Raw genomic sequence first — 27,444 nt, forward strand, 5'->3', positions numbered from 1 at the left:
AGTTGTAAGGGCTCCCTTGGCTTGGATGAGACCTCAGAGCTTCCAGTCTGAAAACTGTGCCACATCCATTAGGTGACTCAGACTGAGGGCAATTTATCCAAGCAAAGAACTGCTGAGGGTGGCACAGTCTTCTCGAGGGAATGTGTCACTGTGTCAGAAACACAGCCCTGGATCAGACAAGAAACCCCGCCACACGAAGCCCGCACCAGCGCGCCGTGGACACGGCGGGCAGGGCCGTCACACCGGGACTAGCCCTTTTCCTGGCCGACCCAGCCACCTAAGCCTCAATGATCTCGCCTGGAAGCTGAGAAGGGCGGCCTCTCCCCCTCACAAAGTCATCTCTAGAACCTCGTGAGACGAGGGCGGGCCGTCAGGTTTTAAAAATAACTGTCCTACAAACTAAAGTCACCAAACTTCAAAAGGTCCCGAGTCACGCCACTTATAAATGCACTGCTCTCTGCTTGCAGAAAGATTTCACAGGCATGCTCCGAGAGCCTCACAAAGACTCTGCAGGACAGCGTGGCCAGGCTCAGCAAGAAGGCTGGTCCCCAGTCCCCAGATTAGGGACCTCGGCCCCGGGGAGAAGAGCTGGCCTGGCCCGAGGTCTCGCACAGGGGAGTGTCAGGCTACAGAGCACCGACAGATCCCATCCATCTTTCCCTCACCCGTGGTTCTCAAAGTTTGGTCCAGGGAACACGGGGGTAGGGGCCAGGGGTTCCCGGAGACCTTTTCTGGGACTCTGCACGCTCAAAATCATTTTCATAACCAAATTCAATTTAATTTGCCTCTTGCACTTTCGTTCTCTCGTGAGTGTTGGGTGGAGTTTTCCAGAGACTGCTTGATGTGTGACATCACAAGAACGAATGAGTGCAGGAGCAGAAATGAGAAGCCAGCCCTCCTACTAAAGCCCAACAGGAAAGAGACTTGCAAAAGCCACACAAGGACGGCTTTCTTTTCACAATTTTTTTTTTTTTTTGGTTTGGAAAAAGTTAGTTTGATAAGACATATTCTTTACATTGACATGTAATAGGTTTATTACTGTCATTTTTAATGAATGGATACAGTTTTAAAAATAACTTGGCTTTCACCTCTAACAGGCGGATAGTATAGATGTTACCCACAAAAAACAGAATCTCTCTGAAATGCTCAGTGATCACAAGAGCATGAAAGGAACCTGGGGCCCAGAAGCACCAGGTCAGCTAGTGGCACCAAACCACACCGGCCACACCCACGCCCTGGGCCGCCCTGCAGAGACCCCGCTGGAGGGGAACACCGCTGTGTGTTCAGTAACCGCGAAGCAGCTACTTCTTCTCAGGCCTTCCTTTATCCCTTCTGATTTCCCAAGGAGAAAGCCTGCATTTGGAGCCACTATGTCTTCACTGCTTCTTCACATTTGCTAATCTCCCTTCTAAGAAAGGGGGAGTTGGTCAGGCTCAGAGCCTTCCCTGGAGAAGGGAATCTGCTAAGAATTTGATAAGCAAACTGATAAAGTCACGGGAAACAAGAGAATGCTGCTCCCAAAGTCAGCAAGCTGGGCTCATCCACGTGATTCTTCACTGAAAACCTTGCTTTAAAGTTATTTCCCTCTGATGACTTTTCACTTACAGTCTTTAAGTCTCACTTTCAAACAAAGGACAAATGTGAATCCATGTGGGGAAAAAAATACAGAATAAGTACATACAGAACAAGAATAAAGCGGAAATTATGACAGAGGCAGAAGAACAAGAGATTTGAGATGTAAAGTCTCTGTAGCAGGAATGTTCCAGAATTCCATGGTGCAAGGCACCACCAGACACGCTCCGAATTCCCAACCAGTTCTAAGGTAACCGACGTGTTTTTAATGTTACTCCAGATCGTGTTGTTTATTTCCCGCCTCCCTCCCACCCATCCAATCTATTCTTTAAGTGCACTTGTGGCAGCTGCTAAAACACAAAGAAACCACTTTCCCAGGGCTTCGGTGAGAGAATCAAGCGCCCCCCAGGCTGTCTGGCAGAGCCTTCTGCAACACCCGAGATGCTGAGTCTGCAAAGCCCACAACAGAGGCCTCCGGCCACACGGGGCTCAATGAAAACGTGATGTGTGCCTAGTGTAGCTGGCTGGATACTGTATTAAACTGTCATTTTTAAAGTAGAGCTTGAGTCTCCCCATAGGGCTGGTGGCTGCCGTCCTGGACGGCACGGGTCCGGCTCCTGAACCCGGATTCCGCTCTGCGCTCCGCCTGCAGGGATCCGGCCACATCCCCGGGTCCCCCTGCTGGCTCCCCTCCTTGCCTCTGTCCCTCGGAGACAGGCAGCCAGGACGATCTGATTTCAGCTCCGGGAATTTTGCAGCAGAGGCACAAGTGGAAAGACTGTGCCTGGGGCAGAGCCAGGGTCTGGGGCGCCTGGGGCAGAGCCAGGGTCTGGGGCGCCAAGGCAAGAGGGCCCCGGAGCTGGGAGGCGGGCAGAGCTGGAGACGGGGTGTGAGGGCAGGAGCCCCCAGGGAGCCAGGGCCAGCCCCAGAGGGGCCACAGCACCCCCCGCCCAGCACCGCACAGGCCTGATCACCCATCAGCAGGTTTCACCCAACCAGGGAGCCTGGGAAGACAGCGGCAAAGGGATGGGGATGTACACGGAAAAAAAAGAAAAGGGGGAGATAGCACCCGAGCCTCCCAGTCGGGAAGCAGCAAAATCACGGCTGAGGACTGGTGCCTAGCTCGCCCTCTCTGCCCACCTTGCTGCCCACCTTGCTGCCCCACTTTGAACCCCAACCTCTTGGGGCGTCTCCCAAACGCAGCTTCTTTAGGGACTGTGCACCGCACGTAAGGAGGATCCTGCTGCTGTGCTTCTGACATACGATCCTCTCCCGAGGGCCAGGATGGAAGAAGCCAGAGGAGGGCAAGACGAGGACACGGAAGTGACGACCGAGAGGGAAGAGCAAGCAAATGAGAGGAGAGCAGGCAGCCGACGGAGGGTGCGGGAGATGACCTGGGACCCTGACCCTGATTCTGCAGCCACCCAGCCAGGTCACTTACCAACCCAGCCAAGGCTCCTCTGTGCGGGAGGCCCCAGCGCGGCGAGTCACCGTGCTGGGCCCACGGGTGCTGGGATGCTCAGAGCACCTGCTCAAGGAGGTCCCCCTTCCTTCCGCCTTTCAGAAACCCTGTCTTTTATTTAAGCTGTTTGAGTGGTTTGGGGCAAAGTGGAGGAGATTCTAGCCCCAGCGCCAGGCCCAGGGGCAGGCCCCAGGCACCGCTTCCTCTTTCCACACCAGCACACCAGCTGTCCAGGTTCTGCACCAGCAAGAACTTCCTCCCGCCGAGAGAGAAGAGGAAAGAAGAGATGCTGGTCAGCTTGGTTTCCTGGTACAAGCTGGCCTCCTCCGAGGTTTTCAAGCATCTGAAAGCTTTTTTCAGGCCTAAGACGAACCAAGTTCCTCCCAGGCAGAAAGGCTGTGCTCCAGAACTCTGACTAGAGGAAGTTTCCAAACAAGCAGGTGAGGACCACTCCCATCCCCAGGACACACACAGCTGGCACAGCTGCCCTGCCCTGGGACACGCAGCCTTGGCCAAAGTCAAGATTCCACTGTCATTTGGAGGCTGAGTTAAGACAGTTGGTAGGTCTCAGAATGCCCAAAAGGCTTTTTAAACATTTTTAATTTAAAATAGTTCAGACTTAGGGAAAATGAGGGTAAGATGCAGACATGATGGCCTTTTGCCTGAGACATTTCAGTGTGTATTTCTTAAAAATGAGGACATTCTCTTACATAACCAGAGTATGATCATCACAATCAGAAACTTAAAACTGATACAAGGCCACTAATCTGATCTGTGATTTTGTTCAAATTGCATCCACTGTCCCACCAACATCTTTTATAGTGAAAGTGTTAGTCGCTCAGCTGTGTCAACTCTTTGCAACCCCATGGACTCTAGCCCACCAGGCTCCTCTGTCCATGGAATTCTCTAGGCAAGAATACTGGAGTGGGTTGTTGCTGTTCAGTCACTCAGTCATGTCTGACTCTTTGTGACCCCATGGACTGCAGCACGCCAGACCTCCCTGTCCATCACCAACTCCCGGAGCTTGCTCAAACTCACGTCCATCGAGTCGGTGATGCCATTCAACCATCTTATCCTCTGTCGTCCCCTTCTCCTCCTGCCTTCAATCTTTCCCAGCATCGGCGTCTTTCCTAAGGAGTCAGTTCTTCTCATCAGAAGGCCAAAGTATTGGAGCTTCAGCATCAGTCCTTCCAATGAACATTCAGGGCTGATTTCCTTTAGGACTGACTGGTTTGATCTCCTTGCAGTCCAAGGGACTCTCAAGAGTCTTTCTCCAACACCATAGTTTAAAAGCATCAATTCTTTGGTGCTCAGCCTTCTTTATGGTCCAACTCTCACATCAGAGAAGTAGGTGTTTTTCTGGAATTCTCTTGCTTTTTCTATGATCCAATGGATGTTGGCAATTTGATCTCTGGTTCCTCTGCCTTATCTAAGTCCAGCTTGTACATCTGGAAGTTCTCGGCTCACATACTGTTGAGGCCTAGCTTGGAGAATTTTGTGCATTACTTTGCTAGAGTGTGAAATGAGTACAATTGTGCAGAAGTTTGAGCATTCTTTGGCATTGCCTTTCTTTGGCATTGGAATGAAAACTGACCTTTTCCAGTCCTGTGGCCACTGCTGAGCTTTCCAAATTTGCTGGCATATTGAGTGCAGCTCTTTTACAGCATTATCTTTTAGGATTTGAAATAGCTCAGCTGGGATTCCATCGCCTCCACTAGCTTTGTTCATAGTGATGCTTCCTAAGGCCCACTTGACTTCACATTCCAGGATGTCTGGCTCTAGGTGAGTGTGAGTGACCACACCATCGTGATTATCTGGGTCATTAAGATCTTTTTTGTATAGTTCTTCTGTGTATTCTTGCCACCTCTTCTAATATCTTCTGCTTCTGTTAGGTCTGTACTGTTTCTATCCTTTATTGTGCCCATCTTTGCATAAAATGTTCCCTTGGTGTCTCTAATTTTCCTGAAGAGACCTCTAGTCTTTCCCACTCTACCCACTGGAGTGGGTAGCCATTCCCTTCTCCAGGGGGATCTTCCTGACCCAGAGATCGAACCTGGGTCTCCTACATTGCAGGAAGACTCTTCACCATCTGAGCCAACATCTTTTATAGCAAAGGAAGAAAAGGTATTTTTTCCTGGTCCAGGATCCAGTCCAGGACTCACACAGGGTCTAGCTGTCAAACTCTCTCCAGTCTCCCGAATCTGGAAATGTTCAGTTTTTCACGGCCTTGATCGTTTTCAATAATATGAACCAGTTATTTTATAGAATGTCACTTTGGGAAAGACTCACTTTCAAATCATCATCTTTGTTGACGTTACACAGGCAGGAGTCACCAGAATGGAATCTAACCAATACAATAAAAAATATGTATGTTTAGGACTTCCCTGGCAATGCGGTGGACAAGAATCCACCCACCAATAAAGGGAACACGGGTTCGATCCCTGGCCGGGGAAGATCCCAAAGCCACCAGGCAACTAAGCCCATGCGCCACAACTACTGAGCCCACGAGCTGCAGCTACGGAAGCCCGTGGTCCTGGAGCCCGCACTTCCCAACCGGAGGAGCCTGCAGGCAGCAGAGGAGAGGAGCCACTGCTCGGCGACTGGAAGAAGCCCGCAAGCAGCAAGGAGGGCCCAGCCCAGCCAAGAATAAATAAACACCCTTTTTAAACTAGAAAAGTATATATATTTTAAAAATTTTAAACTATTAAAATATACATATATATATTTAAATAGCCTAAGGTCCAAAGCACCACAAAGGAGAAAACCCTTTCATCTTCAGGAACAAGGGTCAGTGGTTTGAGGCCCTGGAAGAGGGACGGAAGTTACATAACCACACACACACACTCTCTCTCTCACAAACACACATACACACTCACACACACACTCTCTCTCTCACAAACATACTGACACACACACACACTCACATACACACACACTTACACATACACACACTGACGCACACAGTCACATACACACACACACTCACACACACTAACATACATACACACTGACACACACACTCTCTAACATACATACACAGACACACTACACACACTCTCACACACATACACACACACACACTCTCTCTCACAAACATACTGACACACACACACACTCACATACACACACACATACACACACACACACACACTGACGCGCACACACACTCACACACTCTCTAACATACACACTGACACACACAGTGACACACACACTCTCTAACATACATACACACTGACACACACTACACACACTCTCACAAACACACATACACACTCACACACACACTCTCTCTCACATACTGACACACACACACTCACATACACACACACATACACACACTGACACACACTCTCTAACATACATACACACTGACACACTACACACACTCTCACAAACACACATACACACACACACTCTCTCACAAACATACTGACACACACACACTCACATACACACACACACACTGACGCGCACACACACTCACATACACACACACTCACACACTCTCTAACATACACACTGACACACACACTCTCTAACATACATACACACTGACACACACTACACACACTCTCACAAACACACATACACACTCACACACTGACACATACACACACCAAGCTGAGAAGGCTGACAGAACTCGCTGCTGTTTCATTCGGGGCCAAACACGTGTTTTTAAACCCACAGGATTCTTCATGTGAGAGGAGGCAGAATTGCTTAAACGGTGGCATTTTACAAGAGTTCAACCACAAGTGAACTATTTCCATGTCTACGCTGAGAGGCTTAACATACCTCCTCAACCTGAAGACCCACTTCTTCCCCCACATCTGCAGATATCAGATCTCAGATGGATCATAAAGTTAATGTGCACATTTATCAGGGGTGACACTTCAGCCACCCATCAAGTGGTCCTGCGTCACAAGGGCTGTTTCAGAATGAACACAAGTGTGAGTGCCAGGGTGGCACGGCGAGTTCAGAGCCGGCCTCAGGGGCTCCAGGGACCAGGCAGCACAGCCTCCATGGAAAGCACGCACCCCCTCCCAGCACTGCAGGCAAGATGCTGCCTCACCCCTCCCGGAGGACCTTCCTTCTGACACAGTTCACAGAACAGAAGGAAGGGAGGGCGGAGGACGCAAAGGAACCAGAGTCAAAATCCACTGCTGCTGCTGTGAGAGACGCCGAAGAACCCAGAAGAAACGGCTGAAAACGTCAAAAAAGGCTGCTTCTAGCAGAACTGGAAGCGGGAAGGAACGAGGCAGAGGACTTTCATTTTCTCAAGGGCTTTTCTTCGGCTGTGCACAAGTATGGCTTCAACAAGGATCAAAGTCTAAGTTGGCTGCAGCACAGATTCACCAGTGTTTTTTATTTCCCCGTGATCAAGACTGAGGAGGACTCAGCCCATTCAGCATGTTGCTAGATTCAAATCAAAATCTCTGTCCTGCCAGTAAACTGGTACAGCCCCTGTGGGAAAGAGTATGAAAGTTCCTCAATCAACTAAAAATAGAGCTGCCACCTGATCCAGCAGCCCTACTCCTAGGCATACATCTGGAGAAAACGAAAACTATAATTCAAACAGATGCATGCACTCCTGTGATCACAGCAACACTGTTTATGACCTGGCAACAACACAAACGCCCTTCAACAGGGGAATGGATAAAAAAGATGTGTGTGTATGTGTATATATGTGGAGGGGCTTCCCAGGGGGCTCAGTGGTAAAGAATCTGCCTGTTTGATCCCTGCGTTGGGAAGATCCCCTGGAGAAGGAAATGGCAAAAGTCTTCTCTTGCCTGGGAAATCCCACAGACAGAGGAGCCTGGCAGGCAATAGTCCCTGAGGTCGCAAAAGAGACGAAACACAACTTGGTGACTAAACAACAATATGTGTGTGTGTGTGTGTGTGTGTGTTCATATATATTAACACACACATAATGGAATACTACTCAGCCATAAAAAAGAATGAAATAATGCCATTTGCAGAAACATAGGTGGACCCAGAGATGATCATACTAAGTGAGGTAAACCAGACAAAGATGAATACCACACAATATCATTTATATGTGTGATCTAAAATATAACACAGGGACTTCCCTGGTGGTCCAGAGGGTAAGACTGCTCTTCCACTGCCGGGGGATGGGTTCGATCTCTGGTTGGGGAACTACGATCCCACTTGCCGCACAGTATAGCCAAATAGTAAAAGGAAAAAAGGACTTCCCTGGTGATCCAGTGGCTAAGATTCCACGCTCCCAATGCAGGGGGCCAGGGTTCGACCCCGGGTTAGGGAACGAGATAGCACATGCAGTAAAGATCCCACACGGCACAACCAACCAAAACAAACAAATAAGATATGACACAGAGGAACTTACCTACAAAAAGAAACACACTAAAAGGCATAGGGAACAGATCTATGGTTGCCGAGGGGGAGGGGGGGTAGAGGAGGGATGGAGTTTGGGATTAGCAGGTGCAAACTATTACATATCATGGATAAAGAGCAGGTCCTGCTGTGTGGGACAGGGAACCATATTCAATATCCTGTGATAAACCATAATGGAAAAGAATATGAAAAAGAATAGATATACATGTATAACTGAATCACTTTTCCAGGCAGCAGAAATTAACACCACACTGTAAATCAACTATATTTCAATAAAACAAATTATTTTTTAAAGTCTCAGTCATTCACTATCAGGAATGGAAAAGCCTTTGCCTGTCATCTAACTCAAAGGCTGCCATTTCACAGAGCGGGTAACTGAAGCCTCCCCCCGCCAAGGATGTATATCTGACAAGTGTCAGGGCAGAGACTGAAAACCTGGTCCCCAAGTCCTATATCAGTGTTCCTCCACCTCACCAGCCTCAGTGGGGACCTCAGAGGATGCACCCTCCACACCCACAAACACATATCTTTGAAGTACTTCAGGGCCTGGGCTCTAGCCTCAGACTCCTGGATTGAAATTCTGGGTCCTCGGCCCATGGGCTGTGTGACCCAGGAGAACTGGCTCAGTCTCTCAGCCCCTCTGTGTCCCAGCAATGTCCTCAAGAGCTGCTGTGAGAACTAACCTACATAAGCTACTGAGGACAATGCTTGGAATGCAATCAGCTTTCGATAAACAGTAGTGATTTCTATGGAGGTGCTGTTATTCAATAAACAGCAATAGTTAAACAGGAAAGGACCAAAGCTGGCTGAACATTTTACATGCTAGGTACAGGGCCAGGCACTTTACAATCATCACCTTATTTAATCCTTAATAGCTCTGCAAGATAGGTATTGCTCTTCCCCCTTCGGAAAGAAGGTAATGAAAATCCTGGAAAAGCTAAAAACCTTGCCAAGACTGCACAGCTTACGAAGAGGCAGGGGGAGGATTCAAATCTAGATTTCCTGAAGGCCCACGTCCACGCTTTTCCTGTATCAGCTCTAAAACAAGTTTTCCCATGCTTTTCCGATCCCAAGTTTCATAGCATTCAAGTACGATTTGCTTGAACAAGTTCCAGCCTGGGGCGGTGGATCCAATTTCTAGCAAACGCCTGCAACACCAGGATCCTATTTCTGCAGTGGGAACACTAGCAAAATCCGGGGCAGGGGAAGAACGCAGCATGTCAAAGGCTGCCCAAGGGGTTTAAGAACCTTCCCCATGAATTTATAAAGTGTCTGTCTAGCTATTGTACTCTGGGGCTCTGGGTGCCACTAATTTTTTATACTAGGCGTTGAAGCTGCGGCGTAATACTCTCTCAGACAAAATGTTAAAGAAATGGGGCAAAGCAGCAAAGAATACCTTATAGCAGAAGCCAAGGCACCGCTCAAAATGGCTCGCTGTTGCTTTAATTGCCGCTGGCTGGTTAACCATTAAAGCAACTCGGCAAGGCCCCGTGAACCGTGGCTGTTCCTGAAGCTGATGGACTTCTGTGGGTCTCAGTCTCTGTGTCACCACCCGGAGCACGGCCGTTCTAAAGGGGCTCAAAATGCTTTGGCACTGACCCCGTCAAGAGATGGAGCGTAGGCCCCTCTTCCTGAATCTGCTGGGCTCCTGGCTGCCTGAACCAGCAGATTACCGCAGCAGTGCCGCTGTGGGGCCCCCAAGGCTCTGGTGTTTCCACCCGGTCATCCTGAGACACCCACTGGGGGCAGCCAGACACCGCGAGGAGGGCAGAGCGCCTGGGACCGCCAGGCTGGGGCAGTTGGATGTCAACATGGACCAGCTGAGCCCCCGGCCAAGACCCAGAATCTACGGCCAGACACCGGGGCGGGGGGTCTGCTCAGACAACCAGTCCAGCCAGGCCTTCGGATGAGCGCACCCAACTGACATCTTGGCTACCAGTGCATGAGACTCCTCCAGCGAGGACCACCCCGCGAAGCTAGCTCCAAGTTCCCGATCCACAGACCATGGGCAACAGAAAGCATTTGATTTGGGGTAAAGAAGTTTAGGGGTAACTTGTTAGGTACAAACAGGAACTAGAACCATGAGGAAGGACATCTCTGTTCCATCTCTTCTTCAAAAAAAAAAGCTAAAAAGCAGGGAGCAAACATCAAATCTGCTGGTTTCAAATTTCTCAGAATGAAGCTGAAGCCTTTTGTGTGCCAGCAACAAAAGGGTCAGGTGGGCAAAGGCACCCAGAGCTCCCGAGAGCTCCGTTCATCACGTTTCAGGTGACTCTGACTCCACACAATAGGCATTTACATTAAGCGGATTTGGCTGCGGTGAAAATACACAGCAGACGTTCCTGTCATTGTCTTCCTGATGGCAATTTCTTTCTGTCAGAGCAAACGCTAATATCTCTTGGATAATCCAGCAAAACACAGCAAAGGAAAAAAGTCAGGCCAGAAGAGATCAAAATTGTTTTCTATCTTCCTTTAAGGAAATGAAAGCAGCTGATTCTCTGAGCTTTCTATGAGCACCTTTGCAAATCTGCAAATGATCGTGACACTGTTGGTTAAGACGTGTTGCATAAAAGGGATACAGCCTCTACTTTAGAAGCATCCATGTGGTGTTAGGCAGATTAAGTAACTTTCAGAGACGGAGGGCTGGGCGAAGATACCTGGGATACCTGCCAAAGGATGAGGTTCAAGAGACGTTTAATTCATGCAGCCAACACACACACACACACACACACACAAATACACTGCTACGTTAAAAGTCTCTACAATAAACACTCAGAAGGAAAAACAATAGTTCAATATTAAAAGGCTGCAGCGCACAGGGACCACAGCTCTCTGCCAACAGGGGGATCTGAAGATTCTCTCAACCGTGGGGCCGAAAGTTATGCCAGTCCTCGGAGCCTGTCTTCTTTTGAGGTGACGACACCCCAGACACCCTGCAGCCAGAGGGAAGGTGCCTGAACCCTGGGGACATAGTCGGGTCACAGTACTGCAATAGCAGGTGCCCAGGTCCCCACAATGGTGCCAGGAAAGTTTACACACTATCTGTGTAATTGTTTAAAAGGAAGACAAGTCATTTTTTTTGAGGCAGCAGACTCCATCTCAATATTGACAGCTATCTCTATATTGGAGCCAACAGCCCGCACTAGTATCATTTTCCCTAAGTGGCACTACAGTGACCGACACTGTCCAAGGGCAAGGCTTTATCCATGTGGAAAGGATGCTACTACTCAAATCCATATAGTAAATTTGAATATCTAAGTATTCTTAATATTTGGAATGTTTCCCACTGTTCTATCTTGGTGACTGTTTTGTATTTTTATAAATGAGGGTGTCTTGGCTGCAAACAATCCTAAAAGGCCTTTAAGGCTCTTTTCAACCCTCCATGAATTACATGAGAATTTAACAAAACAATAATTCACCAAGCAAACCCACCAACATCAGGGTTTAATCTACAGTTAGGGCTGCTGCTACTGCTAAGTCGCTTCAGTCGTGTCCAACTCTGTGCAACCCCATAGACGGCAGCCCACCAGGCTCCGCCATCCCTGGGATTCTCCAGGCAAGAATATGGAGTGGGTTGCCATTTCCTTCTCCAGTGCATGAAAGGCAAAAGTTAAAGTGAAGTCGCTCAGTCATGTCCGACTCTTAGCAACCCCATGAACTGTAGCCTACCAGGCTCCTCCATCCATGGGATTTTCCAGGCAAGAGCACTGGAGTGGGGTGCCACAGTTAGGGCAGGGACTACCAATCTAGAAATTTTCTTCCCACCAGCCTTCATCATTCCTAAAATTCCTTTCATAGAAATTCATTTCTTTGATTCATAAAGATATCTTTTTATAATAGTGCTGCATTCTCCACCCTCATGCCCTGCCTACAAAAATGATAAAACATGGTCATCGCAAATAAAGCAGAAAACCTTGAGAAATGAAAAAATCAAAATCCCCAGCATTCTTAGCAGTAACCATTAAAAAAAAAAGGGTACGTGCTTCTGAAACTATGATAATGTATCCCCCCAACCCCACCAACAACCAACATGAATCAACATTTCTGTAGAATACAATAAACCAGAAAAGTGAAAAGCCACTGGGATGTCAGAGCAATGTCAAACTGCTAAAAAGAAAAACTTCTAAAATCTTAACTCTCAATTTCTGTGTGTACTTCACCTTAATTGGTAACAAGCAGAGTCGAGTCTGTGGACCATGCTATGATTCTCTCTGTTCTAGACCTTTTTTTCTCTTATACATACATGTTCTTTTACTGCATCTATATATGCTTTTACATGAACTATATGTATAGTTTTATACAAGCATTTTTCCCACTGGATTTTTTTCCCACTGAATAGATTATGGCCATGTGTCCATATCCACGCATCATCCTATTTCAGTGTGAAACACTCTTAAAGAACGTGAGCATCTCCAAGAAGGGCAGTCTTACACCTCCATGAGCTCAGACCTTTGGGACTGAGTGGCTTGGGGGAGGGAAGAGGTCACAGGCTGTGCTTTACCGATGCCGCCTCTGTGCCCGGGATCAAGCCTGCCCAGGCACGGCCCAGGGACCAAGGCAGTTTCAGAGCAGGCATGAGGGAAAAGGGCCCTGCCCGTTCTGCGGGACAGTGTGTGTGGCAGGAGCCACGGTGAGTCCACAGAGCGTCCGGCTCTAACCACAACTGTAGCCATTCATTCCCCAACTCATCGTGTGCAGGCACTGTGTGAGATAGCGGGGTACAAAGATGGGGAGGCCAAGCCCTTCCTTCCAGGGGCTGAGTCCAGGGCACGGGGAGCCAGGCCGGCACAGAAACGACCAGAAGACAGCCTGAGAGAGACGCGTGAGACGGCTACTGCTGCTTAGACCCCTGGGTGCCTCGCCTCCAGAGATTCTGAGTCAGCAGGTCTGGGTGGGGCCCAGGACCGGGCAACCCTAACTTGGTTCTGCGGTGCGAGGACCACGCCTTGATGGCATTTCTCGAGGGCAGTGGTTCCCCCCCGGGCAACCCCGTCCTCTTTCCCCAGGACACTTGCCAGGCAGGAGATGTGCCTGGTGTCCAACTGGGTGGGGGGTGCGGGAAGTGGTTTCAGTTAGTGAGTGGCTGCTGCTAAACCTTCTACAATGGACAAGACAGCCCCCCACAACAAAGAACGTCAACAGACAGTGTCAAGAGCACAGCTGGGCAATTCCTGGAAAGCAAGATACTCAAGGCCTCGGTTTTACCAGCAGAACAGGGATGATCGGCTCTATCACACAAAGTCATGTTGAGGATTCAGGGATCTTATGCAAAGTGCTTAGAATGGGGTCTGGCACACGGGAGGCACTTTTTTTTTTGCCATTATTACTATTATTAGCTCTCGTTATTACTGAAGAGCAGCTAGGAGACAAGGACATTCCAGGATGGACACAAGTCCTTCCTACAAGACCCGCCACGCTACAGCCCGCGCCCGCCCTCTCCCAGTAACACCAGCAACGATATGTACTGACGGCTTACTACGCAACATCAGTGGGATGAGGAGACTGAGGCCCAGAGACATCGAGTAACTTGCCCCAGGTCACACAGCCATCAAGGGGCAGTCTGTCAACATTCATCTGGGCGAACATCAACGGAGCAGCCACTATGTGCCAGGCAAATCCCAGGAGAAGACACAGCCTAACAGCACAGCTCAGGCGGAGAAACAGCTGATTTCCAGAGCCCAGCAGACCAGCCACAGAGCAAAGGTCCGTGGCTACAGATCTCACAGAGTCTATCCCGCTGTAATCCTGGCCTTACGAGCCCTCTCTCTGGCCCCTTGCCCGGAGCCTGTCTCTGACAAAGGGACCTCATGGCAGGGCTGGGGGAGGAGGGTGGGGCATCTCACTGGAACCTTCCCTGCATCCATCCTGAACACCCAGCGGGTCCGCACTGTTCCCAGCCAGCCCGCACGCGGGAAGCAGCACCCTCCCTGGGGCTGGGCAGCGAGCAAAGCCCTCCCGCACATAGTGTTTCCTCCTGTCCCCCAGGCCCCCCAGGCCACTCATGACTCCAGTTCATGGACGGGGCGACTCAGGCTCCAAAGGGGCAAGTGCCCCCCAAAGTCAGCGGAGCTCAGGTTCCAGCCATGTCACCTGAAGCCAAGTTGTCCCTGCACACACCCCTTTCCCGTGACTCTGGGGTTGTTTTTTTTTTCCCTCTGACTATAAAGTAGCACAAATTCAAAGCAAATAATTCAGAAAACACAGAAAAAACATAAAAAGAATACATCTTACTCATCTCTCCACCAGATATAATAACTGGCATGTAATTCTTTCCAGATAGGTTTATGCACATAAACATATTTTTTAGAATAGCATCATGATTCTAAATCACGAATCCATGCTCTTGGAACCTGCTTTTTTCCATTTGGATGCATTTCTTGGTTAATAACAATGTGGTCAACATGTGAAGCCTGGATTCTCTCAACCATCACCTGGGTTCGGGATTCATTTATTTCAGCAACCCCCTACTGACAGTCAGGAGTCAGGCGGAGTCACAATTTTCCAACATTTTCAAACAAGGCTGCGGTGAACCCCGTTGGACCTGGATCTGTGCCCAGTTACCCCCTTAGGACAAATTCTTCCAAGTGCAATTGCTGGGTCAAAAGTCACGGACATTCCAGCAGCCAAGTGGGGACTGTCACCCAAGCAGGCAGCCCTGAGTCCTACTGGTCTGATGGCCAACCTTCGGGTCAGGGCTGGGAGCCCCAGCGTGGGTGCCCCAGAGGCCTAGAAAAGCCCTCACACCCAGCGGGCGACCGAAGGGTCTTCCCCCCTGGGCTCCCCTCCCCGCCACGCCGTCCAGGCCGCAGGGCGTCTGCACCGGCCACTCTCTGCCCTCCCCTGCCGGCGGCTGGACCTCCCAAAAACCCGAGTCCCCAGGCCTCAACTCCAAAGCCCCCGTTACATCAGAGCACCCCCAGCTGCCAAGGCCCCGCCCGGGGCCTCCACTCCGCAACCAAGGCCCCCGGCACGGAGAGGACCCAGCACCCACGAGACAGAGCCACAGGAGGGCCTCGGCGCGGGCTACACGGACGCCTCCCGGCCACTGCTTCCGCCAACCGGATTCCCCCGGGACAAAGGGATTCAGCCTCACCCGTGTCCCACACACACACAGACACACCACACACACACTCATGCAACACATACAGACACACCACACACACCTCACACACACAGTCATGCAACACACACACACACCACACACACTCATCCAACACACACACAGTCATGCAACACACACACTACACACACACACTCATTCAACACACAGTCATGCAACACACACACACATCTCACACACACACTCATCCATCACACACACCACAGTCATGTAACACACACACACCACACACACTCATCCAACACACACACAGTCATGCAACACACACTACACACACACAGACACACAGTCATGTAACACCCATACAGTCATGCAACACACATACACACACACACACACTCATGCAACACACACACAATCATGCAACACACACCACACACACACACCTTAAAGGAGAAAGTGCTAAGATGTGACAACACTGTCCTCTGAGAAAAGAATGTCTCTTCCCCTGACTTGTGCTAATAACTCATTAGGAAGAGTCCAGGCTGCTCCCAATTCACCCCCTCTTCTCCTCCCCCACCCCAAGTTTCCAAGCTCAGGACAGTTTTTTAAAGAGAAACTGTTCTAGTTTTTGGCAAAGGAGGTTGATGCTGGGTGCAGGCCTTCTGTGAGTTTGAGGAACACAGATGTCCAGAATTCGGATGCTTTTTCAAACCGCCTCCACCCAAGCACCAAGGGAAAGGGCACGGCCGTTTACAGTGAAGCGCCTCTGCCCTCGCTGGGAAGGGCAGGCTGAAAAAGCCAGCGTGGGATGACTTCGGAGCCAGAAAAATGTGCGTGGGCGATTGGGCCTGGAGGGCCCTTCCTGCTCCTCCCCACTGACCATTTCGCCCCAGACTAGCTCACCTTCAGAGCAGCAGGGGGTAAGGAATACCACACGGTGGTAAAAACTAAGTAACTGGGCGTGGAATATTACAAATCCTGATGACAGTGACTTAGAAATTCTCTGTGCTGCCTCTTGTTTCAAACCTCTGAGAACAGATCGCTGGGCCGGGTACACAGCATCCAAGCGCATCAGCACGTCTTCCTGCCTGCTGCACCCCGGGGCCAGGCTGCCACAGGCAGAAGGGCTGCTTCTCTTTCTCCAACCCTGGCTCGCCCCACCCCCAGGGCACCGGTGCCCAGCCCAGGAGGCGCCCCTCCTTAGCACTGGCTCTTCCCTCACTGGGGTGCCCTTCCCCGCCCCAGGCCCGCCCCCTTCAGACAGGCTTTCAGGGAGGCACACAGTGGGTGCTCAAGAGATACCCCCTGGGTTACGGATTAAAGCTGATTAACTGATGCGTCTGTGGGAAAATGTGCTTTCTTAACTTGAAACATCAGGCTCATATTCAAGAGCCTCTCTGATGAAAGGCTGGGCTTCCCTGGTGGCTCAGAGGGTAAAGCGTCTGCCTGCAATGTGGGGGACCTGGGTTTGATCCCTGGGTCGGGAAGATCCCCTGGAGGAGGAAATGGCGACCCACTCCAGTATTCTTACGCTTCCCTGGTAGCTCAGACAGTAAAGAATCTGCCTGCAATGTGGGAGACCTGGGTTCGACCCCTGGGTTGGCAAGATCCCCTGGAGAAGGAAATGGCAACCCACTCCAGTGTTCTTGCCTGGAGAATCCCATGGACAGAGGAGCCTGGTGGGCTGCCCTCTATGAGGTCGCAAAGAGTCAGACACGACTGAGTAACTTCACTTTCTTTCTGATAAAAGGTTACTCCCTTCAACAGCTTGAAAAGGCTGGTTCTCCCAACAGAAACCAGAGGGCAAAGGGGTTACCACAATCTCCAGACAAGGTCAGAGGCAAACCAACATCGCAGGAAGGGGCGGATGTCACCTGACAACAGTCTGGCATCAGACGCATTTGATTGTCTCCCATTTAAACCGCCAAGACACGAAACGGGATGCAGAGGCGAATCCCAGCAGACGCCTCGGCTACGACGCCCAAAGGCACCTGCACCACACGCTGTCACCAATTCTTTGTTTTCTTTAAAAAAAAAATGGTACACAATTTTGAAAGGTTACTATCTACTTACAGTTATTACAAAATACTGGCTATATTCCCCGTGTTGTACAACACGTCCTTGAGACTACCTTATACCCAATACTCTGCACTGATGACCGCTAGCTTGCTCTCTACGCCTGCTTCACTTTGCTTCACTTTTATCATATGCACCAGTTGGTTCTATTTCTCAGACTCCACATATAAGCAGTATCATACAGCATTTGTCTCTGTCTGACTTCTTTGACTTTCTTGTAATACCCGCCAAGTCCATCCACGTTGCTGCAAATTTCATTTTTTACGGCTGAGTAACATTCCATTATGTATATAGGTACCAAAAATTTTTGGCTGCATCACGTGCAGGATCTTACGTCCCCAACAAAGGATCAAACCTGTGCCCCTTGCAGTGCGAACTTGGATTCTTAACTTCTGGGCCAGCAGGGAAGTCCTACACCACCTCTTTATCCATTCACCCGGCCGTGAACACTTAGGGTTGCTTCCATATCTTGGATGTTGTAAACAGTACATGAGCACCGGGATCACCAATTCACCTGAATCGCTCCAAGTCACGAGGGGTGCTGGGCCCTGCAGACCATGATCAAAAGGCAAAGGAAATGCGGACAGCAGAAGAGCCGCCCCTAGAGGCTCTGAAATAATCCTCATTATGTGTGACTCTGTCCATTCACTAATTCCAAAAAACACTGTGCCGCTCTACAGCCACCCGTGGACCTGCACAGAGTGGCAAGGCACTGCAGTCGCCCGAGGGGCCAGTTCTCGGGGAGGAGGGACAGACACCCTCTCCCCCGTTCCATCTCTCCCGCTGTAAACAGGCATCCTTGACACAGTCCATTTAGTGCCACACTTTCTCCATTTTTGTGCTTTGTGTTGGTGATTTTGCTGCTTAAAATGGACCCCAAGCCTAGGGCTAAAGGGCTGGCTAGTGTCCTAAGCCCAGGAAAGCTGTGATGAGCCTAACGGAGAAAACACGTATTGAATGAGCTTTGATCAGGCTGAGTCATGGTGCTGATGGACAAGCTCAACATGAATGAACCAAAAATACCCATTAAATAAGGTGTCTTTAGGGACTTCTGTGCTGGTCGAGTGGTAAAGACTTTGCCTTCCAACACAGGGACGGGTTCCATCCCTGGTTGGGGAACAAAGATTCCACAGGCCAGAAATTCAAAACATAGAACAGAAACGCTATTTTAACAAATTCAATAATGACTTTAAAAATGGTCCACATTAAAAAAAAAAATCTTTACAATAAAATCATGCGCATATTAAAAAGCAGAGACATTACTTTGCCAACAAAGGTCCCTCTAGTCAAGGCTATGGTTTTTCCAGTAGTCATGGATGGATGTGTGAGAGTTGGACTATAAAGAAAGCTGAGTGCTGAAGAATTGATGCTTTTGAACTGTGGTGTTGGAGACTCTTGAGAGTCCCGTGCACTGCAAGGAGATCCAACCAGTCCATCCTAAAGGAAATCAGTCCTGAATGTTCATTGGAAGGACTGATGCTGAGGCTGAAACTCCAATATTTTGGCCACCTCATGCAAAGAGTTGACTCATTGGAAAAGACCTTGATGCTGGGAAGGGTTGGGGGCAGGAGGAGAAGGGGATGACAGAGGATGAGATGGTTGGATGGCATCACCGACTCAATGGGCATGAGTTTGGGTAAACTCCGGGAGTTGATGATGGACAGGGAGGCCTGGCGTGCTGCAGTTCATGGGGTCGCAAAGAGTCGGACACGACTCAGCGACTGAAATGAATGTGTCTTTAAACAGAAACACAAAGTTACGTACTGATCAGTGGACATGGGGGACCAGAGGCTCACTGGAGCCTAATGAGGTTGAAGTTACTGAAAGCCTTTGGTCACGACATTTCCCTCGGGAGCCACGGCTTCCTGAAAGCTTAGCGGAAACTTCTGCAAACAAGGAGGACCACCGTGTGCTCAGGCGGCTGCTCCCTGGCCCACACCCATCGGTGCCCGCCCTCCCCTGGCACCCCACCGCTCCCTCCATCTGCCGCTCCGCACACAGGCTCCCTTGTTCTGCTTGGTGTCTTCCGGAGATTCCTCTGTCAAGTCACTCTTTCACTGGACTCATGGCAATCAGCAATTACCAGCCACCCCTCCACACCCCAGCCTCAACTGAGACATCAACTCCCTGAGGCAGGGCCTCTGTTTTGAGCCCCTATCTGCTTGGATCAGCAGAGGCTGCAAGCCCAACATCAAGGTGGGTACCCAGTGCCTGCCCAAAGGGACACAGCCCGCCAGACAACTGCCATCAGCTCCCCGGTGGGCTCAGGGAGTGTGAGCAGCGTCCAGAGAGCCTGCACAGAGGCTGAAACCCCACCAATTAGACCCAGGCTGCCCTCCTAAACCTGGTTGGTCTAAAGTGAGAACTGCTCTAGGTATAAAAGATGCAAGAGATTTCCAAGACTTGGCACAAAAATATATGCAAAACATCTCACTCATAATTTTTCTGTTTTGATTCCACATCGAAATTATTCTATCTCAAAAATTCTGGATTAAAGGAAACTGTATGGAAATTAGCTTCAGCTGTTTCTTGTTACTTTTCAACATGGCTGCTAAGGAAGTTTTCATGACGTCCAGAGTTTGCACTCTATTTGCCTGAGTTGGCCCTGGTTATTGGGGAAGGAAATGCAACCCACTCCAGTATCCTTTGCCTGGAAAATTTCATGGACAGAGGCGCCTGGCGGGCTGCAGTCCATGGGGTCGCAGAGAGTCAGACTCGAATGAGCAACTAACACACACACACCCTGGTTATAATAAGGCCACGGAAAGGGCAGCCGGTGACACAGGTCAGCCCTGACCCCCTCTCCCGGCGGCCGCCAAGTGCTCTCCAGAGCCAGGCAGGAAACACCTGTCAGAGTTTCCTGTGATACACAAAGACCTAAGTGTGTCCAGAAAGGGGATTCGGAAATCGGGGCTGAAAAGAGTTGAGGTGAAACAACTGTGCCCTCAGAAGGGGAACACACCCTGGACAGGGGCCGGCATGGAGTAGCCCTATAAATATGTGTTGGATGAATAAATTGTGCGTCCGTGCTAAATCGCTTCGGTCGTGTCTGACTCTCTGTGACCCCATGGACCGTAGCCCGCCAGACTCCTCTGTCCGTGGGATTCTCCAGGCAAGAATACCGGAGTGGGTTGCCATGCCCTTCTCCAGGGGATCTTCCCAACCCAAGGATTGAACCCACATCTCTTACATCTCTTGCATCGGCAGGTGAGTTCTTTACCACTAGTGCCACCTGAGAAGCCCTGAATAAATCAGTACTTTGCCAAAAAAAAAAAAAAAATACTATTTCTAACTTGTCTACCGGTAATTGGGATCGCAGAACATGAGAAATGGAAGGGGATCTGAAAAATGACTAGGCGCTGCCGCGTGCTGACCTGTAAGGACACTAAACTTCCGCGTCCTCCCCTAGAGAACAGGGGGTCCCTGCCTCCCACCCTGAGTTCTACCTGCCAGGCCCAGGCCATCCGGTAGAACTTTCTATGATGATGGGAATTTTCTCTGATCTGTCCAATACCAGGTCTACTGCGCCCCTGAAAAGGTGGCTACTGTGACTGAGGAAGTGAACTTTTAATTTTATTTAATTGTAATTAAATTCCAATAGCCACACGTGGCAAGAGGCGGCCATCCTGGACAGCACAGCTCTGGGCTGCTGTGACAAGGTGGAAGGAGGTAAAGCTTGTAACACCCTTGGGGGACTCCCCTGGTGGCCCAGGGGCTGAGACTCTGTGCTCCCAATGCAGGGGGCCCAGGTTGGATCCCTGGTCAGGGAACCAGCCCCCACATGCCGCCACCAAGAGCTCGCACGTCACAACTACAGATCCCGCATGCTGTAACCAAGACTCAGAGCAGCCAAACAAAGGGAAACGTTAAAAATAAAAAAACTCTTTGGAAACATCAAATCCTGATAGAAATGAAAGGGGTCTTGTTGCTGAAAGAATTCCCAACGTGAGACTCGAAGAGATTTCAACTGCCCAACAAACAGTCCTGATTCATCCTAAGTGGAAAAAATTTCAACACACAGAAGGTACTTCACTTGGGGGAGAAGAGGGTTCACAGATGAAGCAGAACACAGCAGGAGTCCGTCACAAGCAGCTGAGCAAACTAGCTTTGCCTCTCCCGGCACCTCTGGCCTCGACATGCAGGGACAACTCAGGGTTGCCGGGCTGGTGGATCACATTCCTGAGACCTCCCACCCCCTCACCCGGAGGACCAGCGGCGGCCCGCCCCTTCGGCTGACCTTCCCTGCCTTTCCTTCTGCTACAGACACGGGTCCTCCCACAGCTCCCAGACACAAGCAGGGCTTGTCAAATCTGCTGGGAAGTGGTGGTAAAACCGACCCCCGCTGAAAAGGGATGGCGGTAAGTGGGAGCCAAGAAGAGTGTCAATCTGTTTACTCAGGCGGGAAGATGCCCACGAAATTCAAGTCCAGGTCTCAGCTCCCCAGATTTTTCCAGGGAGGAAAGCCCTTCCGAGGCGAAACAGCTTTTCGTTACCATTAAGATCATTAATATTCTACACCCAAGCAGCCAATAAAGAAAAAAAGCAGGAGAGTGGAAGGGGAGGGAAATGGTTAGGGCCCAAAAGTCAAAAAAGAGCTAAGTCTTTTTGAGGAAACACATGATATTTCCAAGGAGCAATGTAAGGAGTCACCGTAAAATATTTAAGAGATTTTGTGAGCTCACTCATTCTTACCCATTAAAGGGCACAGCTAATTCCCCCTCTCAGTCCTTCTAAGTTTTCAACGGACCATGTTAACTTTAGGGCTTAAGGGTGTGGAAAGCCCTTGGTTTGGGCCCCTCTGAGCTTCCATGATGAAAACCACGTGAAATTGGAACCACATGTGTTCCACCCACAAGCTGGCCTCAGTGGTGTAATTTATTCTGTCAGGCAGCTTGCTGTTGCTCAACTTCAAGGAGGGAACGCCAGCAACCACTCTGCAGCTATTAAAATGGAATGAACCAGGCTGGGGTCAGCAGGACAGAGGCCACCTTCACTTCAGAACCCAGCTTTCTGTACCTCAAGTTCAGTCTCCCGTCTGTTGATGTCATCCGTGGATTGATTTAGCTTCTCCAGTTCTCCCTGATGAAGAAAAGGGACAGAAACAAAGATTTCAGGGATGCATGTCTTTGGTTTCCACTGTGACTCAGCCCTAAAACCTGCAAAATTACTCTGGCCAGCTTGTAGGAAGAGGAACCAGTCTGTATTAATTGTCAAGGAAAACAGTTGTGCCTTGGCTGGAAGAACAAATGCATGTCAGCATTTCTGAAACCTTTTTCTTGATAGTGGCCTTTTTGAAAATGACTTAAGGTCCTAGGAATTTGTCTTTTCTTAGAAGGTCAATTATTTATTGCAGGTATGTGCCTTCGGGTAAACCCACCTGTTACAAAAGGTTTAGAGGCTAAATCAAAACAACGCTTTCTGCTTTAGAGCAAGAATTTTGCAGAAAAGATAATAAAAGAAAACAAAGCCAAGTCTAAAGTATAAACTCAATGAAATCATGCAAACCAAGGGTGGAATTCTGGCATTAACACACCCATAGTTGAGCATTTTTCTGTAGAGAGCATTTTCTTTTCAAACTGCCAGTTATTCAACCCACCTAGCTGTTTACAAAACAACTAAAACTAGCTTTAATCCTGATCCTTTAATATTTACAAGCTAACATTTTGTAAAAAGCGCCCAGCATGAAGTTAACTCATTTTACTCTGCAAACAAAGGATTTTGTTAACAGAATTCTCCTACCAAGAAAACAAAATCTAGTAGCCCAAACTGATTTTAATAGAATTCCTAATACGAAGCTTTTTCCACCTGATTTTTACCTTGCTAACCTGCCATAACAATTCAGTTAAACACAACAGCTGAGTTACATGAGCTTTTTAATAGATCTGCGCACTGAAAAACCAATTAGGTCTCCAGAAATCGCAGTGCATGCTGAAAAGCAGCATTTTGTTCCAAGTAGAAAAATGGGTCTTGCAAAGGGATGTGCTGTGCTTTTTTGCTTAGAGGGTGAAGAGGTTAAGCTGTCACTTTGAGATCTCGGCTAGGAAATTGCTTTTTAATCATCTCCTGGAGAAATGGAGGCGCAGGAAGCAGGCCAACCCTCTCGCCTCCTCGCGCGTCAGCTTTGCGCACCAGTTGGCCCTGATTTCTGTTCACACTCGACCTCACAAGGAGGAAGAGCTGGGTTTTGAACCATTTGAGGCCAAGCAGAGGGGGTGACAATAAACCCTTCGGTTTGCTAACAATGAATCGGAGGAAGCGGGGGGATGGCTCCGGGCGGTCCCCTCTGCAGGTGAGGGCTCCGACCCCCGGGTACGGTGGCCGCCCCAGGTATAGGGGGGGCGCGGGGGCGCGCGCTACGCCGCCGGCCGGGCACCCGGAGTCCAGAGGTTGCGCAGAGCCCGCGGCGCGGCGAGCCGGATCGGGTACCCCGAACCCCGCGTGGCGCCTCCGCCCCCTTTCCTCTTTGTTGCACGTCCTCCCCAAGCGCAGGGCACGCTGCGGGCGACCCCCCGGGTCCCACCGGGGGTCCCGGCGATGGAGTCGGGCCGCGTCCGCGCGGGCACCGCAGCCTCCCCAGGAACCGGGCGAAACCCGGAGCCTCTCTCCCCCGCAGCCCCGGGCCTCCCCGCGCCGCTCCCCTGCGCGCAGGCACCCGGAGCTCCGAGGCGGGCTCAGCGCGGAGGCCGGGCCCCCCGCGCGCCCCCCGCGCACCCTACCTGGATCCGGGGGTCCACCTCCTCCTCGTCCGCCAGCCCGGGCTCCATCCCAGCTTCCTCCCCCTCCTCCTCCTCCGAGTCCCGGGCGGGCGGCGGGCGCTCCGCCGGTCCCTCCGGGCGGTTCCGCCTCGGCGCCGCGTCCATGCGGGGCGCTGTCGGGGGCGCGCGGGGCTGGCGGCTGCAGGTCGCGCCGGAGCCTCCTGGCCACGGCCCGGCAGGGGAGCTGGGCGCCGCTCGCAGTCGCGGGTGCCCGGGCGCGGGAGGAAGTGGGCGCGGTCGCCCCCTCTCCGCCGCGGCCGTCAGCGCCGCCCGCTCCGCCCCCGGCCCGCCCCGCGCCGCTCCGGCTCTGCCCGGCCGCCCGGGGAACCGGGCTCCGTCACAAAACCTCCCGCAAGCAAGCCCTTAGGTTGTGAAATGGGGGAGCCCTCACCCCACTTTTAACTTAGCAGCCGGAAGAGATCGCCAGTTCCCCAAGGTCGGCCGCCGGGTGTCCGGGTGCTTTTCCGCCTCCCTCCAAGGCGAAGAGACTCCGCGGAGGGAAAATGGTAATCGCTCAGTCGTGCCGGACTCTCTGCAACCCCGTGGATTTAGCCCCCAGGCTCCTCTGTCCAGGGGATTCTCCAGGCAAGAATACTGGATTGGGTTGCCTTGCCCTTCTCCAGGGGATCTTCCTGACCCAATGATGGAACCCGGGTCTCCTGCATTGCAGGCAGATTCTTTACAGTCTGAGCCACCAGGAAAGCCACCTGGAAGGAAGGTTTGGGGTATTTCCACCATCTGAAGTCCCCTTTAGAAGCTTGTCCTCCGTGACCTTGGACCAGTTGCAAGACTCAAACCCCTGTGTACACTCCAAGCACTTCTGTCCCCTTGGGTGAGCCTGAAGAAATGTATCCTCCTGAAGGTTTCCCCAGAAAAGGGAATGAAAACAAGCGCTCACATAGACACAAAACGACCCAGAGGGGAGCCAGCTCCAGCTCCAGGGGTGGATTCCTTGTCCAAAGGCTGTGCCCCCGCTGAGCAGAGCTCCACACCCAAGAAGCTCTGCTTTCGGAGTTGTGGGATGGCCTTACCTGAATAGCTGGGAAGCATGGAAAATCCATGGATCAGGGGTGTGGGCGGTTGCATGTGTGCATGCAGCCTTCTCCGGGAGATGCGAGTGTTAACCCCTGTTAATGCGCACACTCCATCCAAGGGGTTACTGACTGAGGAGGTTTCCTGCCCACCCTGAACAGAGTGGGATGCCAGAACTTGCCCAGCAAACTCAAAAAAGCCAAAGAATAAGGGTCATGTCTGCACTTTTATGAAATGTCAGGGCCACTGTGATGTCAGGGGAGCAGAAGGTCAGATGACCTTAGCAAAGCAGGCAAGGACATTGCCACTGGCCATTGCTAATGTCTCTTTCACTACAAAAACGCACTTTCTACGCAGAGGCCTGTGGCCCGTGGGCTCTGTTCAATTTGGAGGGCAGACTTACTTTAAAAAGGAGCTTCTTTCTGAGAGCTTGTCATTAAAGCCAGCGTTGGGAGACCTGTTTATGGTTGGTTTTATCAGAAGCTAAGTTCGGAGGTTACTCCTTGGGCAAGGTTCCACCCTACATACTCTGGCACTGTGGTCCCCCTCCCCCCATCAAAGGAGCTTCACTGTCTCCTGGAGGTAATACAGGTGTATGTCGTGGGTTTGTTTCTGAACAGGTCACACCTGTTCATTGTTCTTTAAATCAAGAGAGAGTCAGCAATTTTTCGTGAGATGTTCTCAAATTCCTTGCTAAGGACATAGTTGCTTTTCCTCTCCCAGTGATGGATGAAGGCAGGGTCAAGATGGCCATTAAGAGTCACTTTGGGACACAAGAGCCACCAGTGTCTCCTCCTTGGCTTGGAATCGAGCCTGCACCTGAGCAGACTGACCCTAGCTGTGAACACACTGAGACAGAGATTAAAAACAAAAAAAGTGAGGTCAACCCTGATTCTGAACGCTTCCTACGTGGTGGAACCTCATCGTCACCATTCCAACAGCAGCCTCCAGAATACATTTCTGTTTAAGTTTAGATTTAAGAGCAATAGGGTGGTTCAGATGCCCCTATGGGACACAGGGAAACGGCTTCTGAACATCGACGTAGACTTCTGTTGCTTTATTTTTAGAAGAACTGGGCCAGCTATAGCAAGGATCCCAATAAGTGTTCTGAAGTTTAAAAAAAGGAAAATAAATAAACCACAGCACTACTGTGTATTTCTATGGATACATACATATGCACATCCATGCACAGAAAGAGATCTTGTAGAAAGACTATACCCAACAAAGAGGCGCTAGCCCTGGAAGCGGGGTAGGGAAGGGTCCAAGACTGGCTAGGATCTGGGGTGGAGATGCCAGAGGGAACTTTCTGTTTCTCGATAATATTTTCATTTTTATCAGGAGGATATATTTATGATTATTTGTGTAATTCTAAGATAAATTTAAGATACTGCATATTATGTTCCTTTTCTATTGCTGTGTAACAAATTACCACAAATTTAGTGGCGTCCCACTCCAGTACTCTTGCCTGGGAAATCCCATGGACGGAGGAGCCTGGTGGGCTGCAGTCCATGGGGTCGCGAAGAGTCGGACACGACTGAGCGACTTCACTTTCACTTTTCCCTTTCATGCACTGGAGAAGGAAATGGCAACCCACTCCAGTGTTCTTGCCTGGAGAATCCCAGGGACGGGAGAGCCTGGTGGGCTGCTGTCTTTGGGGTCACACAGAGTCGGACGCGACTGATGCGACTTAGCAGCAGCAGTAGCTTAAAACAGTGCTTGTTTAACTCACAGTTTTATAGCGGGGAAGGGGGCTTCCCTTGCAGGCTCAGTGGGAAAGAATCCACCTGACAAAGCAGGAGACACAGGTTCGATCCCTGGGTCAGGAAGGTCCCCTAGAGAAGGAAATGGCAACCTAACTCCAGTATTCTTGCCTGGAGAACCCGGGGGACAGCGTTGCCTAGTGGGTTACAGTCCATGGAGTCACAGAGTTGGACACAACTTAGCAACCGAACAACAACAACTGTAAGCCTGATGTTCAGGCACAGTGTGACTAGCTTCTCTGCTCGGGTGCTCCCAGAGCGAACCAGGGTGTCGACCGGGGTCCAGAGCATTCTGACGGCTCTAAGGGAAAAGTCCTTCCAAGCTCATTCAGGTCGTTGGCTGGACTCGGC

The 27,444-nt window shown here is 50.5% G+C and overlaps 1 protein-coding gene across 4 annotated transcripts in view; it reads right to left on the reverse strand.

The window, feature by feature from the left end:
* SH3BP5 (SH3 domain binding protein 5) overlaps window positions 1–25,534 on the reverse strand; it is a 78,393-nt gene extending 52,859 nt beyond the window's left edge. For 2 of the 4 annotated variants that reach the window (XM_081573224.1, XM_081573225.1), the window contains exons 1-2: window positions 25,333–25,534; window positions 22,563–22,625 (exon numbers count right to left, since the gene is read on the reverse strand). In XM_081573224.1, coding sequence (XP_081429350.1) covers window positions 22,563–22,625; window positions 25,333–25,362 — 93 coding nt within the window. In that variant the 5' untranslated portion in view covers window positions 25,363–25,534. Of the gene's footprint in view, window positions 1–22,562; window positions 22,626–24,262; window positions 24,505–25,332 lie in introns of those variants that run through there. The other 2 variants (XM_081573223.1, XM_081573226.1) reach the window with 1 other exon arrangement.
* Window positions 25,535–27,444: the final 1,910 nt, after the last annotated feature.

The sequence above is a fragment of the Giraffa tippelskirchi genome, chromosome 2, assembly GCF_054371585.1.
Source record: "Giraffa tippelskirchi isolate mGirTip1 chromosome 2, T2T-mGirTip1v1.2.pri, whole genome shotgun sequence".
Lineage (NCBI taxonomy): Eukaryota > Metazoa > Chordata > Mammalia > Artiodactyla > Giraffidae > Giraffa > Giraffa tippelskirchi.